The sequence below is a fragment of the Podarcis raffonei genome, chromosome 13 (assembly GCF_027172205.1).
Source record: "Podarcis raffonei isolate rPodRaf1 chromosome 13, rPodRaf1.pri, whole genome shotgun sequence".
Lineage (NCBI taxonomy): Eukaryota > Metazoa > Chordata > Lepidosauria > Squamata > Lacertidae > Podarcis > Podarcis raffonei.
In genome coordinates this window covers 45,552,635-45,568,146 of record NC_070614.1, presented here as the reverse complement: position 1 = coordinate 45,568,146, position 15,512 = coordinate 45,552,635, and the positions used below count along the sequence as shown (strand labels likewise).

Here is a 15,512-nt window from a genome sequence, read left to right as displayed (position 1 = left end):
TGGGGCAAATTTCCTTCCCACTCAGCCCCCCACTATCGGACGGCAGCGGCTCTTTCTCTGAACACGCCCGCCTGAGCCGTTGAGGAGGAGAGGATAGAGCCGAGTCGAGGGGGAGGCTAGAGCGTAGTGCGGGGCAGGAGGAAGGGCAGTTGCTAGAGCGTCCCTACGCACACGTCGGGAGAGGGTAGTAGACCAGCGGATGTGACGTAAAACGGCCGGTTCGGCAAACCGCCTAACGGTTCGGGTTGTTCGTTTGTTTTTGCAAGAGGAGGAGGGGCTATGACGTTAAACCTCCAGGGTGCCTAGAGCGACGCAGGAAACGTGGCTCCGGCCAACGAGGGACGGGCCAGAGCGGCCGCGGAAAGGAACGGTGAGCTCTGTAGCCACCGGCTTGCTGGAAAAGGTGCCGGAAAAGGAAATCCAGAGCGTCACTGGACGAGGGAGGGAGGGAGAGGAAGGACAGGGAGCGCGAGAGCAATAGACATGGCGGCTGTTGAGTGAGCTAGAGTGGCCCCTGGAGAACCTCCAGGCCGGGGCTGGGGTTTAGGGGGGCTTCAGAGCCATGTCCTACGCCTATCTCTTCAAATACGTCATCATCGGGGACACCGGTATGGGCGGGGAAAATGAGGGAGTTTCAGCCTCGGGTCGGGGGAGGGGACTGTGGGGGCGGGGATATTCTTATTTAAGGCAAATAATGTGCACTTTGGTCATCATGTATATACATATACACACACACATATATAGAGAGAGAGAGATGTCACTATTTGGAGTGTGCGACCTTACAACAACCCTGTGACACCGTTGATCCCTTTTTGCAGATATTGACCATCTGACACTGTGTGAAAGGACCACTTCCTTGCTCTGGGTTCCCCAACACAAGGCTACAAATCCTGTGCACGTTTGTTTTGTTTCGTTTGTGACATTATTTATAGCCCCCCCTTTTTTTGGCACAGCCCACCCAAGGATGCGTGACGTTTCCTAAAATCACACTAGAATTAAAAGGACAGAACAAAGCACAGTTTTAACTAGCAAAACACAACATCTGCTTGGGAGTAAGCACCACTGAACTCTGTTTACTTCTGAGTAAACATGCATAGAACTGGGCTGTCAGTGTGGGGACCACGGAAAGGCTTGGAAAGGTCTTCCTTACATTTTTGGTTTTTTAATTCCTCCTCCCTGTACTTCTTAATCGCAGGGATCTTCGACCCAGCTGATGATTCACAGGTATAAAATCGCTGCTGTAAAAAAACACACTGTCTAAACACATATAACCCATGATGACAGGTTACTACAGTTCAGAAGGATTGTTGCATTATGTTGCAATAATAGTATAGTAATAGTAACAACAGCAAGTTTCAAACCCTGTTGAAAGCTGGAGGTGGACAGGACAGGGCAAAAGGAAGCATTTTCAGTTTGTTTCTTTTACAAAGAGATACAGTACAGTCATACCTTGGGTTGCGAACGTGACTGTAATCTGAGAGGAAACCTGGGAAGTGGACACAAGTAGGGAGTTGCAGAGGCAAGGTGTCATGAACAAAAGGGCCTCCCTCAACTGATGCCTTGTCTCCACTGGCTCTCTTCAGTATTATAATGTAGATCTTTGAGTAGGCTGAACAGCAGTAAATATTATCAATTATATACAGTAATCTTAACACCCAGTCCCACCCTCACCAACCATACACAAGGTTTGGGTAAGATGGTCTAAGCTCAGAAGCCAAGATCCTGCAAAGCCCCGCAGACCAACCATACAATTTCTTACATATAATCTTACAAGTCTCTCTAACACTGAGACTCCATAAGCGGTTTAGTCATGCTGGCCACAAGTTTGACTCGATTTAACCGTCCAGGGCTCCTTTACTTTTACCTTTTTACCTGCCAGTATAGAACAGAGAGATGGTGAGATTCAATTGTGCTGTTGATCAAAGCAATGGAAGATGGGAGTAGTTTCACATCTGCTAACCAAATTGTGGAAGTGAAATAAATGGTCTCTTTTTTCTACAAGACAGTATGAGTTATTGCCTACAAAGCCTTAAAGGGATGGGGAGCTTGGGACACTGCAGATGTTGCTGGACCATAACTCCCATCATCCCTGAATATTGTCCATGCTGGTTGCTGGGGCTGATGGGAGATGGAGTCCAGCAATATCTGGAGGCTCATGGGTTCTCCAACTCTGCCTTAAATGGTCCTTCACATATCCTATCATCAAACCCTCTTCTCCCACATTTTCCTGCCTAGCCACTGGATTCACCATCAGAGGTTAGGTGGGATGCAAGACTGGACCTTTTAAGTCACAGCACCAAGCTTGTAGAGGACCTTACTTCAGGAAGTCTGTTTGCCCCTTAGTGAAGAACAAAGACATTATTGTTTAGCCAGGCATAGTTGCCTTTTCTCCCAGAGTTATGGATCATGTTCTTTTTGGGTGGTTTTACAAAATTACAAACACACACACAAAAGCAAAACATACATTTAAAAACAATATTTATAAAGTCAGTATAAGATCCCCATAAAAGGGAGGATGGCTGCTGTATAAAAGAGGAACTATATATGGTGAATAAATAAAGTCTCAAGAGAAAGTGGGGAAATTCTCCCAAGAGGTTTGCGGAGGCTTCCATGTAACTTGTACAACTCGCAGGCAGCAGAGGCCAGTCCATAGGGCAAAGAAGGCCCTGCCCCACCAACCAATTCAAAATGCTGGTTTTGACCTACAAAGCTTCAGGATCTCAATACCTTAAGAACCGCCTCTCCCCATATGAACCGACTCAGACCCTCTGCTTGTCACCCAAAGCCCTTCTCTATGTCCCCACTTCCCGAGAGCTTAAGAGGATGGCAACATGAGAATGAGCCTTTTCTGTGGTGGAATGCTCTCCCCAGAGAGGCTTGCCCAGCATTGCATGACTTTAGATGCCAGGTGAAAACAGTCCTCTACTCAGGCCTTTGGCCATTAATCAATCTATGGCCTGTTAAATGTGGGGGGGGGGGCTGTTATTACAATTGTTTGATGATTATGTTTTGTCTTTATTATTACGCCGCATAAATTAAGCTCCTAATACCGCCCTGGAATATTTGGATAAAGGGCAGTATATAAATTGAATAAATAAATAAAATTAAAACAAAAATAAACATCAGTTGGCCCTCTGCCAGCCTCTCCACCAGGGGCAGCACTGTCTGTGGGCTTCCTCCTTGTTGCAGGTGTTGCCTTTGTAGAACTCAGCTGGGAGCAAAGCTAGAGTTGGTGTCTCTGCTTGGCACTGGCATTTGTGGGCCTTTTTCCTTCCATCCTACAGGTCTCAATGGGCACCAGCCACCACTGATCAAAGGGTTTGTTTGTTTGTTTGTTTGTTTTTGTACAGCAGCTTCTGAATTTATTTTCTATTTTTTTTCTCCAAAGGTGTTGGAAAATCCTGCCTCTTGTTACAGTTCACAGATAAGCGGTTCACAGCTGTCCATGACTTGACCATAGGTGAGTCCCCAATGGGCCTTGGGGTATTATTTAAGGAGGGTTCCAGAGGAGGGGGTGTTGTTGCATGTATTTGGACTGGAGGAACAAAGCTGGGGGGACACAACGCCCTACAGCTGGGCGGTAGGGAGAGAACAAGGGAGCACAGAGGCTCTTTTTCAGCATGTACAGAAATGCAGTCCATAACAACAGCATCATCTCTCTCTCTCTCTCTCTCTCTCTCTTTCTCTTTCTCTTTCTCTTTCTCTTTCTCTCTCTCGTGTGTGTGTGTGTGTGTGTTCTTCTTCTTTGGCAATCACTCATGACCGAGTAAGATTGTCTTCCATGAACACAGTCTTAACAGTGAGTCTGTAAGTGACTGTGGAGGCCAGTTCTGGATCCACACATCCTTCCACAGTGGGGACATAGGTTTCCAGACAGGAGTTAATCACAGTAAGGGTTTGCCAAGCGTGCCTTCCTCTTAGCACGTTTCTCCCTTTCACCCTGAGTTTGAGCATCTTCAAAGCCCACAACACCTTTGGTAAAGGCTGTTCTCCAACTGGAGCACTCATAGGCCAGTGTTTCCCAGTTGTCAGTGTTTATACTACATTTTTTTAAAGATTTGCCTTGAGAGAGTCTTTAAACCTCTTTTGTTGACCACCGGCATTACGCTTTCCATTTTTAAGTTCGGAATAGAGTAGTTGTTTTGGGAAATGATATCAGCCATCCTCACAACATGGCCAGTCCAACGAAGTTGATGTTGAAGAGTTATCGTTTCAACACTGGTAATATTTGCTTCTTCCAATACACTGGCATTTGTTCGCCTGTCTTCCCAAGTGATGTGTAAAAATTTTCAGAGACACCATTGATGGAATCTTTCGAGGAGTTGGAGATGGCATTTATAAGTGGTCCATGTTTCACAAGCATACAGTAAGGTCTCTCTCTCTCTCTCTCTCTGTGTATGTCTGTATATGTAAGTAAGTAAGTATGTATGTACATACACATGAGAGCCACATAGGCAAAAAGGGTCTCCACTCTCCAGGAGCCTGCAATTTAAAATAAAAGAGTGACACAGAGAGATGATGGGAAAAGCCTGGAGGAATGAATGTGGTTAAGACTAAAGACACATGCTTAGCATTTTGGATAGCAGGTGGGAATGAGGAGGAAGAAGATAACCCATGAGGATAAAGGGGGATGTGAGCAGGGGCGGAGGAAGGGGCGTGCGGTGGGGGCAGGCCGCCCCAGGTGTCACCACTGAGGGTGTGATAAAATGCCAGGCGGCACTCACCACGGGGCTTACAGTGCGCCCGAACCACACATCTCTTCTTGGAGTGGCACAGTGGCTTGGGCGCCCGCAGGCTCCATGCTACCCCAAACGGTCTGCCTGCCACCTCCCCCTCAGCTGTAGGGCAGCTGAATGGGAGGAGGCAAACTGACTCCTCAGAGGCCCCACAGAGCGTCCTGCCCTGTCTGGCCCCGCCCCTGGGTGCAGGCCATTCGCTGCCCCAGGTGCCTGATAGGCTTGCTCTGCTGCTGGATTTGAGGACAACGGGAAGGAGAGAAAAGATGCCACATATGTGTCCAAGCCAGGAGTTTCATGTCTAAGGACCAGTGAGGGAGAATGGGTCGCTTATAGGAACAGGAGCCCTTGGGTTGGCTGAGGGTGGCAGAACAGGAAGGAGTTGCGGGGGGTCACAGGCCGGGTTATAATGAGAAACATGGGTTGAATTATATGGCGGGTTGGGGTTGTGGAAAGTTCCTCCCCTCTGAGGTTTCTCCTATTCTTCCATTTCTCCACCAGGTGTAGAGTTTGGTGCACGGATGGTCACCATTGACAACAAAAAGATCAAGCTGCAAATTTGGGACACGGTGAGCTCCCCTTGAAGCCTTGACCCTTTGCAAATGCGAAGGAACGATCTTGGGGACTGGAGTGCCAAACAGAGCAAGGGCATTTTAGCTTCACAGGGATCATTTTGTTTTAGTTGGTTGTCTATCCCCATCTTGGGCATCTGCTCCCTGCCAGTGTTCCAGCCTGTTTTGTTTTGTTTTATTTTATTTTTTAAAATGATATTTTATTAGATTTTAACAGAAAAAAGGTTACAGAACAATAAACAAAAAAATAAAAAGACACAAAAAAGATACAAAAACCAAAATTTAACATAAAAAAGTAAAAAGAAAAAGAAAAAAGATAAAAATCCGTCTTTTCAGTTTCTTACCATTCATTTACTTATTTTCCTGACTTCCTCTCACCTCCCTTTTTTGTATTCCATTTAGAAGTTGGTTTAGCAAATTGTCACTTCAGATTTTCATCTAATATCAATCCATTCTTACAAGTTCTTATTTTACCTTATTACTATAACTGCTTCGTTTCATTTCAACATCATTACCATTTAAAAATTTTACAGTTCAATTTACCATTAATTTCTTTAACCTTATCTTACCTTCTAAACCTTAAATTTTTAGAATTTATACCATATTTAAGCTTAACTCCTTCAAACCTTTCTGCTAAAGCCAATTAATTCCTTTCCAGCACATTTTAGTATTTCATTAGTATTACACTAATTCCAAAAGTAAAATAGTTTATAAAAAAGAGATTCTCATTCTGGATTTATCCAACGTCCCTTCTTCCTGGTTTCGGATAATGTCAGTCCTTCCACCATTGTGTTCTATCCATCAATCGGGTGTTCTAATATCAGAGGCTCTCAAGTCCCTTCTATGCCCCCTCTGCAGGTTTTCTTGTTCCTGTTTATACTTGCACGCGTCCCTGTCCCTTGTTGGATTCTTGCATATTTTCTTCCCTTTCTCCTTGGGGAGTGAATCTCCAGGGAGCTCCATACAGAAATATTCTCCATTTTCTTTTATCAGATTGTCCCATTCCCTGATAGTCCACTCCCCAATATTTGATTTGTAATCCAAAAAGTAGTTGTTCCAAAAATGATCATCAATATGTTTCACAGTCCCACCAGAGCTAATGACTTCCTTAACTCCAAAGTTTAACAGATGTTCTCCAAATTCAATCTTCCAATGTTGCAGCTTTTGGTCATGCGGGATTTTGAGTCTTTGTATCTTTTGAGGTACAATCGCAACCTCTTCCATCTTCCTCTGCCCTTGGACTTGCCTTGTTGAACCAGTTTCCTGTATTGGCTGTTGTGAGGTTTCTTTGACTTCGTTTCCTGTTAGTTCATCTTTACTAGCTGGAGCAGATATAAGATCCAACTTTTGGTTCATCAAGATCACTTTCTCATCCAACTGCTGCAGCACAGCATTTATTTTGCCAAGGGCAGCAAGTAAGGCTTCCTCCCTATTCATTTTCTGTCAAGGTCAAATAGCTGGTCCCACGGTCTGATTTTCACAGATGTTATATCTTCCCCGTAAATTGCAACAAACACGCTGGCTAGCTCCCTCTAGGGGATACAATTACTATTTAACGTCCATCTTTAAAGTGTATCCAACAAAGGGAATTTTACTTTCGATTTTCAGATTCTTTGTTTCCTTTCAATATAATGCAAACAAGCAGAAAGCAGCATTAGAATTATTTTATTTCTCTTTTAGTTCTGTCTGTCAGTAGTTTTCCCGTTTTCAATTAGTAATCATCACCGACAATTTCTGTCCTGACATTCCGTCCCCAGGTTTGGGACGATGGGAGCTTGTATTCTTTCACTCTCTTTGCAGGATTAAAAGGTCAAAATTTCTTCCCCCCTTTTCTCCTGCTGTCAAGGGGGGTTTTTATAGTTATAGATGCAGGAAATTTCAATCTTAAAATCAATTTTTCCGGCTTTTTAGCTTATAAGATCTTTGCTTCGGTCTATTTACAAAAAACGGGAGGCGGACTTCCTGTTTACACCTTCCCGCTTCGGTGCCAAATTCAAGGTTGTTCCTTTGATCAAAGGGGAAATTCCTTTGATCTCCTGATCTTTCAATTGTCCTACTCACGGGTTGTTGTTTAAAAGCCGAATTGTCACAGGAAAGAGGACAGCGCTCTCCGACATCAGCTGTGCAGCTTCGCTCCGCAGAAGTAGCGATTGACTTACAGCACCGCGCCAGCACCCCGTCTCGCTCCGGAGCCCTTTGCAGGGTTCCTTTGCCGATGGGGGGGGGCGCAAAAGGTGCCCGCCGAGTCCCACAGTCGCAGGCTTCACCGCCTGCGGTTTTCGAGAGGGTCCCCGCTTCGCTGCAGCGGTAGGACCCGATTTCTGCGGGGCTTTCTTCCCTCTGGAAGTCCTTGTTTTGTTTTAATTAAGTGTTGACAGGCAGGAAATTATTCCTCCAGCCCTGTTTAACCAACTGCTCCAGGGCTGCAGAGTTGGAAGGAAGAAGAAAGGAACAAATTAGGAGAATAGAGAGGCTGGAATTTCAGGAGGGGGTTGTGGGTCCGAATTTTGGAAAGTGGAGCTGGGAGGGGGATTGAGGGCTAAGGATACCGGGGCACATTTACACCATACATTTAAAGCACTCTTACATCAGTTTAACAGTCGTGGCCCCCCACTGCTTCCAAGAATCCTGGGGAACGTAGTTTGTTAAGGGTGCTGCTACAACAACTACAATTCTATAGTTCCCAGAGCTCCCTGGAAAGATGGATTGATAAAGCGCTCTGGCCCTAAAACAGTTAAAAGGTAAAGGGACCCCTGACCATTAGGTCCAGTTGTGGCCGACTCTGGGGTTGTGGCGCTCATCTCGCTTTATTGGCTGAGGGAGTCATGTGGCCAGCATGACTAAGCCGCTTCTGGCGAACCAGAGCAGCGCACGGAAACGCCGTTTACCTTCCCACCAGAGCGGTACCTATTTATCTAGTTGCACTTTGATGTGCTTTTGAACTGCTAGGTTGACAGGAGCAGGGACTGAGCAACGGGAGCTCACCCCGTCGCGGGGATTCGAACCGCCGACCTTCTGATCAGCAAGCCCTAGGCTCTGTGGTTTAACCCACAGCGCCACCCATGTCCCTACAGCGCCACCCGTGTCCCTCTAAAACAGTTAGGAGGCCTCTATTCCAGTTAAAATGTCCAGGGTTTCCTGGGAGGAGAGATGGAAAGGGTATGAGTGCTATAGGTGTGGGCATGCTTAGTTTAGACAGCTCCGTTTTTGTGTGCTTCCTGATTGGTTCTCTCCTGCTCCAAAGGCTGGCCAGGAATCCTTCCGCTCCATCACTCGCTCGTACTACAGAGGGGCTGCCGGAGCTCTGTTGGTGTATGACATCACCAGGTGAGGACAAGGCTCTCAATGGCTACTAGCCATGACGGCTATGCTCTGCCTCCACGGCTGGAGTAATTCTGGAAATTACCCAGAAGAGGAGGGTGCTCTTGTGCTCAAATCCCACGTGCGGGTTTCCCACGGGCATTGGGTTGGCCACTGTGTGAACAGGATGCTGGACTAGATGGGCCATTGGCCTGATCCAGCAGGCTCTTCTTATGACGTCAGACCGTGGGTCTGAGAATGTACTGCACAGAGTTCAACTTGGGGGAGGGGACAGGGACTTTATGTTCCGCTCACTGCTGGCCCAGATGAGTGGTGGAACTTGCTAGGCTCCCATTCATCCCACTGCACACCCTGACCTACCTTTCTTGCTCTGTGCAGACGGGAAAGCTTCAACCATTTGTACACCTGGCTAGAAGACGCGCGGCAGCATTCCAGCTCCCACATGGTGGTCATGCTCATCGGCAATAAGAGGTATCTGATCCTCTTCTGCTTCCTAACTCACCTGTTTCCCCACTCCCACCAGCCAAGGACTCGGGGTAGATCATGGGTAGGCAAACTTCTCAATCCAGCCCGCGGATGGTCCAGGAATCAGCATGTTTTTACATGAGTAGAATGTGTCCTTTTATTTAAAATGCATCTCTGGGTTATTTGTGGGGCCTGCCTGGTGTTTTTACATGAATAGAATGTGTCCTTTTATTTAAAATGCATCTCTTGAGTTATTTGTGGGGCATAGGAATTTGTTCATTTATTCCCTCCAAAATATAGTCCGGCCCCCCACAAGGTCTGAGGGACAGTGGACCGGCCCCCTGCTGACCCCTGGGGTAGATAATAGTGAATTGGGATGTTTGTATATTATTTTATGTGTAAATCACCTTGAGGTGGTGGTTTAGCTGATTAGTAAATTAAGTGGAATAAATAAGAACAAGAATATACGTGCATTTGTTTTCGTACATGTTTTGCACTGTATTGTGAAATCGCTTCAAGGTGCTCCGTAGGGAGTGATTCATAAATTAAATTATTATTATTAATTAATCTTTCTTGCCTCTCTCATCCCTCAGTGACTTGGAGAATCGGCGAGCTGTACGGAAGGAAGAAGGTGAGGCTTTTGCCCGGGAACACGGCATGGTTTTCATGGAGACCTCTGCAAAGACAGCATCCAACGTAGAAGAGGTGAAGAAAGTCCTGGGTGTTTGCGTATCCCCCCCCCCGCCCCTGCTCCCTGCCAGTCTTTGTTTCCTTTTGGGCCAGGAAAAGCATTCACATAACTTATCCTGCTTACCGCATGCAGGAGATCATATACTGCTTATATTTCTTATACTGAATCAGAACACTTGTCCATCAAGCTCAGTATTGTCTACACTGGTGGTTTTCAACCAGTGGCACCCTGGGGTGCCTTGAATGATGGTCAGGGGTGCTGCGGGCAACACTGGCCTCTGTCCCTCTTTTCTTCCCTCCCTCCTCTGACGCCCTCTCACGTCTCTGCTTCCCAAAGGCTTGCACAGCTGTTTGTTGCAGCTGCACTGGCTACAAGCTCCACAGGCAAATGGTGCTTCTGGGGCTGGCCAGGGGGTGCTGGTTTCCAGGAGTGAAGGCTGCCTCAGAGTAAGCAAGCAAGTGGGCGAAGGAGCCCAGCTAGCCAGTCCACCAGCCCTTGCTGTTGGGAATGGAGACTAGTGAGTGGCTGGGCAAGCAAGTACTGTGCTGGCCTTTCTTGTGCTTGCTATGTGCAAGGCCTGCCTGGGAGGGGAGCCTTTCTGCCATGCAGGTTTGGCAGTGCCTGCTGCTGACCCTGCCGCCTCCCAAGGTAAAGTGCTGGCCTCACATTCACATTCTGTTGGGATACTAAGGCTGGGCTTATCCTCTTCCCAGGCCCCGGTGGGGCAGTGTGAGGAGGCACTTCTCCTTGGGGGCAGATCAGAGACCAGGGGCAGTGGCAGCGGCTGCCCAGAGGACTCCCAAGCAGAGGGGAGAGGAGAGGAAGCGGAGGGAACACTCCACAAGGGTGTTCGAAAAAGGGCGAGAGGCTGCCAGCTCTGCAGGCAAGGGGTGACATAACTGGCTCCTGAATCCCACAGGGGTGCCGCGGAAAGAATGTAATTGGCCAAGGGAGCCATGGACTCAAAAAGGTTGAAAACCTCTGGCCTGCACGGACTGAAGGTGGCTTTCCAGAACTTCCAACAGAGTTCTCTCCCAGTGCTCCCCAGAAATGCTGGGAATTGACCTTGTGTATGCAAGACGCATGTTCTGTCGCTGAGCTACAGATGGGGAGGTCTGAAGGTCTGAAAGCCTGCTCCTTGGAAGTCCTGCACTGCCCTGGCTTCTGAGGTTTTGACAATCCCCATCCATACAATTTCAGGCCCATCTTAGCTGTCATGAGGACCAGAAACTTTAAATGGAAACAGAAGTCCCCATTTAGACTTGTATGACTGGTATTGGAAGCGTACAGAGGTTCCTGGATTCTCCCAGGTCCATTTAACTCTGCAGTTTTCCAATTAGGTTGGCGGGGGGGGGGGTGGAATGTAGCTGATGTGGAGTGGGATGGGGGGGGCTGCTAGCCTCCTTACCACACCATATCTAGATGATTATTTGTGGAATATGGTTGGGAGGGGGTGCGGAGAGGTGGGGGAAGAACCCAGCTCTCATACAGTTTAGAAAAGCTTCTTTGCCTGATTGCTTGAAGGTAATTCAGGTGACACATGAAGTAACTGTTTACAAGCCCAATCATGTATTATACGGACAATAAGGGCTCAGACAAGAGGGGATTTGCTGATGCTCAGGTCCATCTTCCTGCCATGGCTAGCTGGCAGCTATCTGTGATACCCAACAGCTGCTGGAGAGTTCATCCTGTACAGCCTTCATTATTAGAATGGTTTGCCTGCATATAGAATCATAGAATCATAGAGTTGGAATAGACCACAAGGGCCATCGAGTCCAACCCCCTGCCAAGCAGGAAACACCATCAGAGCACTCCTGACATATGGTTGTCAAGCCTCTGCTTAAAGACCTCCAAAGAAGGAGACTCCACCACACTCCTTGGCAGCAAATTCCACTGTCGAACAGCTCTTACTGTCAGGAAGTTCTTCCTAATGTTTAGGTGGAATCTTCTTTCTTGTAGTTTGGATCCATTGCTCTGTGTCCGCTTCTCTGGAGCAGCAGAAAACAACCTTTCTCCCTCCTCTATGTGACATCCTTTTATATATTTGAACATGGCTATCATATCACCCCTTAACCTCCTCTTCTCCAGGCTAAACATGCCCAGCTCCCTTAGCCGTTCCTCATAAGGCATCGTTTCCAGGCCTTTGACCATTTTGGTTGCCCTCCTCTGGACACGTTCCAGTTTGTCAGTGTCCTTCTTGAACTGTGGTGCCCAGAACTGGACACAGTACTCCAGGTGAGGTCTGACCAGAGCAGAATACAGTGGCACTATTACTTCCCTTGATCTAGATGCTATACTCCTATTGATGCAGCCCAGAATTGCATTGGCTTTTTTAGCTGCCGCGTCACACTGTTGGCTCATGTCAAGTTTGTGGTCAACCAAGACTCCTAGATCCTTTTCACATGTAGTGCTCTCAAGCCAGGTGTCACCCATCTTGTATTTGTGCCTCTCATTTTTTTTGCCCAAATATTTTGGCATGCATCGTTCCCTCTGGTGGGGACTGAGCAAGCTTAGCAGGGACAGAATGCTGACTGTGGATTTGGAGGAGGAAAACAGAAAAACGGGATGGGTAGATAGTATGGAATGCAGTGCCCTGGAAGAGGGAAAATACCTCCCCCTCTGTACTAGTGCCAGACCCATTTCTGTGTCCCATTTTGATGTGCAGGATAGGAACTTGTCTTTATTGCTGTATTATTTTACCCATCTTGCTTGTTTCTTAAAAAAACTTTCCCCCTTCTATCTACTCCTTCCAGGCCTTTCTCCACACAGCTAAAGCCATCTATAAAAAGATCCAGCAAGGCCATTTTGATGTTAACAACGAGGCAAGTCAGACCTAGCGGCTTCCCTTGATGGCCCATCAAACCTGTAGCTCAAAATTTTGTGATGGGGCTGGGGTGGGGATTGGCTAATGGCTATGTGTGTCAGTACAAGTAGTTCTCAGATTTGTAAAGTGATTTGTATTAAATTTTAACGCAATAAAACTTGCTTTTGTATATTAAGATACTAGCGAACATAGGTAAAAAGTAAAGGTAAAGGACCTCTGGACGGTTAAGTCCAGTCAAAGGCGACTATGTGGTGCGCCGCTCATCTCGCTTTTCAGGCCGAGGGAGCTGGTGTTTGTATGCAGACAGCTTTCCGGGTCATGGGGCCAGCATGACTAAACCGCTTCTGGCACAACGGAACACAGTGACGGAAGCCAGAACACACAGAAATGCCATTTACCTTCCCACCAGAGTGGAACCTATTTATCTACTTGCACTGGTATGCTTTTGAACTGCTAGGTTGACAGAAGCTGGGACAGAGCAACAGGAGCTCACCCCGTCGTGCGGATTTGAACTGCCAACCTTCCGATCAGCAAGCCCAGGAGGCTCAGTGGTTTAGACCACAGTGCCACCCACGTCCCTAGCGAACATCGAGAGCTGCCTTATACCAGCTCAGACGATAGTCACATTAGACTGTAGTGATAAACCATCACTTAATGCTACATGAACACGCCTAGCTGCCTCCTCAGGTCATGCTCTCCTGTCATCGCCTTTCACATGGCTAGGAGAAGATAGATAAAGTGAAAGCTTCCCATCTTAAATGAAACTTGTTGCTTAAACGCAAACCAAGAAAATGGTTTGAACATGAACTATGGTTGTTGTTTTTTTGTTTTGTTTTTTAAACCTACATCAAACCATGTGCTGGTTGAAACAAAACTTAGAGTTAAATCATGTTCCTCAGCTGAGACAAACAGAAAGCTGTGTTTAAAAGAAGGTAAATGCTTCCAGATTCCTCCTGCTCACGCAGAGAAGGAGAGCAGGGAATGTACCGGCTGGAAGGAGGCAAAGCTCATTCACGCAGCACTAAACCAAGGTTTAGATTAGAGGATTATACAAATTAATGGAGGCTATTGATGGCTCCTAGCCATGGTGGCTATGTTCTATCTCCACAGATGGAGGCAGCAATGCTGGAAACTACAGAAACCCAGTTTCAGACTTTTAAAAGACTCGGTTGAAGGAGTCTCTTGGAGGAAACAGAGCAAGGGTAGTCAATGCTTCGCCCTCCAGATATTGCTGGTCCACAACTCCTATCAACATCTGGAGGGAACAAGATTGGCTACTCCTGGCCTAGAGGGACCGCCTCTTTCTACGGCTTGCCAAAATGATCTTGGGCGGTCACAGATGGTATCTTTAAAGTGGTCAAAGCAGTCCTGGCTTTCCTTCGTATTATTGTTAACTAAGCCCTTTTATTTCTCCACCTGCAGGGAAACGGCATCAGGATCGGCCCCCAGGAACCCACAGGAAGATCCTCCGCTGGCCACGGTCGTCAGGCCTCTGGAGACCGGTCAGGTTGCTGCTGAATTTCCCCTGAAGTCCACCCAGGCTGGGGAACACACGGGGAGATGCCTCTTCCGTGTCATGCTCTCTTTCTCTCTTTCGGTTTCAGGCACCACACTGGGGGCAGGAATCCTTCAAGTTCACCTTCCCTCGACCTTGTTACAGCCTATCTCTGCCCTAGAGTTGATTTTGGCTGGTGGCTGTTGGGGTGCTAGTAGTAACTCTTCCAAAAGCCTCCCATTTGAGGACCTCTCTTCACTCCCTCGTAGGCGAATGGTGCTTCCAGGTTCCCTCCTCCACCAATCTGTGCCTTTCCTCCAGCAGTTTCCTCTTCTAATGTTGGAGCTTTCCATTGCCCACACTTTGGGTTCACAGACGCCTTGGCAGAGGAGCTGGGGAGAGTGTAATCCAGGCCAATCTAACCAGTCTTAGATTTTAAGATCTACTGCACTGTTGTTTCAGCTTTGTATTAAATATTTCCATGTTTGACATTATTCTCTGACATGTCTTCTTCTTTGTCTTCTTTGGTGATCACTCATGGCCAAGTAAAATTGTCTTCCATGAACACGGTCTTAACAGTGAGTCCGTAAGTGACTATGGAGGCCAATTCTGGATCCACACATCCTTCCACAGTGAGGACATAGGTTTCTGGGCAGGAGTTGATCATGGTGAGGGTTTGCCAAGCGTTCCTTCCTCCTAGCACATTTCTCCCTTTCGTCCTGAGTTTGTGCTTCTTCAAAGTCCATGGTAAAGGCTGTTCTCCAACTGGAGCGCTGGTAGGCCAGTGTTTCCCAGTTCTCTGTGCTTATACTGCCTTTTTTTAGGTTTGCCTTGAGAGCGACTTTAAACTTCTTTTGTTGTCCACTGGTATTTTGCTTTCTGTTCTTAAGCTGGTAATGGAGTAGTTGTTTTGGAAGACGATAATCAGGCATCCAGACCACATGACCAGTCCAATGAAACTGATGATATCTCTGGCATGTATTTATAGATTGGGATAAGAAAGGAAAAATTGATATATTGAATGGACTTGACTGTTTTGCATCCTGCCATGGCAGCTCCATAACAGAAACTACCAACAAGCATCAAAACCACTTGCTTTGAGCGCAGTGACATCCTCTTTGCGGGCAAGAGATAGTATCTCTGGCTATTGGAGTAAACAAAGGAATCTACTTTGTGCCAGGCAGAGATCTTTAGAATATACATACAATGTATACATTTCTGGATTGTAAAATCCTCAAGGCAGTTTACAAAGAGAATAAGACAAAAGCACTGCAGTAAAAACAGTTTAAAACAACTATGTAAAACTTCTCCCAAAATCAGCAATGCACTTAAAACACATTATAAAACACACTAATGTTCCACATGTCTGTGTAGGTTTCAGAGGGAGTATCCCAGCTGATGGGAACCT

The 15,512-nt window shown here is 46.9% G+C and overlaps 1 protein-coding gene across 4 annotated transcripts; it reads left to right on the top strand.

Annotated features, from left to right (window-relative positions):
* Positions 1–280: 280 nt before the first annotated feature.
* Positions 281–14,598, top strand: RAB2B (RAB2B, member RAS oncogene family). 4 transcript variants are annotated; one of them, XM_053360759.1, is made up of 8 exons: positions 281–403; positions 3,389–3,460; positions 5,238–5,305; positions 8,553–8,635; positions 9,008–9,100; positions 9,688–9,799; positions 12,539–12,607; positions 14,032–14,598. In XM_053360759.1, exons 3-8 carry the CDS (start codon positions 5,258–5,260, stop codon positions 14,125–14,127), a joined length of 501 nt encoding a protein of 166 aa, XP_053216734.1. In that variant the 5' UTR covers positions 281–403; positions 3,389–3,460; positions 5,238–5,257; the 3' UTR covers positions 14,128–14,598. The 4 variants fall into 4 exon arrangements, with proteins under 4 accessions (XP_053216734.1, XP_053216733.1, XP_053216735.1 ...); XM_053360760.1 differs by lacking the exon at positions 281–403 and adding an exon at positions 437–608 and having other exon boundaries at positions 9,688–9,725; positions 14,032–14,139; XM_053360757.1 differs by lacking the exon at positions 281–403 and adding an exon at positions 439–608.
* Positions 14,599–15,512: the final 914 nt, after the last annotated feature.

Excerpts from the sequence above, each read along its gene's own strand:
- RAB2B (XM_053360757.1), top strand. The coding sequence starts at position 563 with ATGTCCTACGCCTATCTCTTCAAATACGTCATCATCGGGGACACCG. Across the intron at positions 8,636-9,007 it reads TTGGTGTATGACATCACCAG|ACGGGAAAGCTTCAACCATT; the intron begins GTGAGGACAAGG and ends TGCTCTGTGCAG. Across the intron at positions 12,608-14,031 it reads ATTTTGATGTTAACAACGAG|GGAAACGGCATCAGGATCGG; the intron begins GCAAGTCAGACC and ends CTCCACCTGCAG.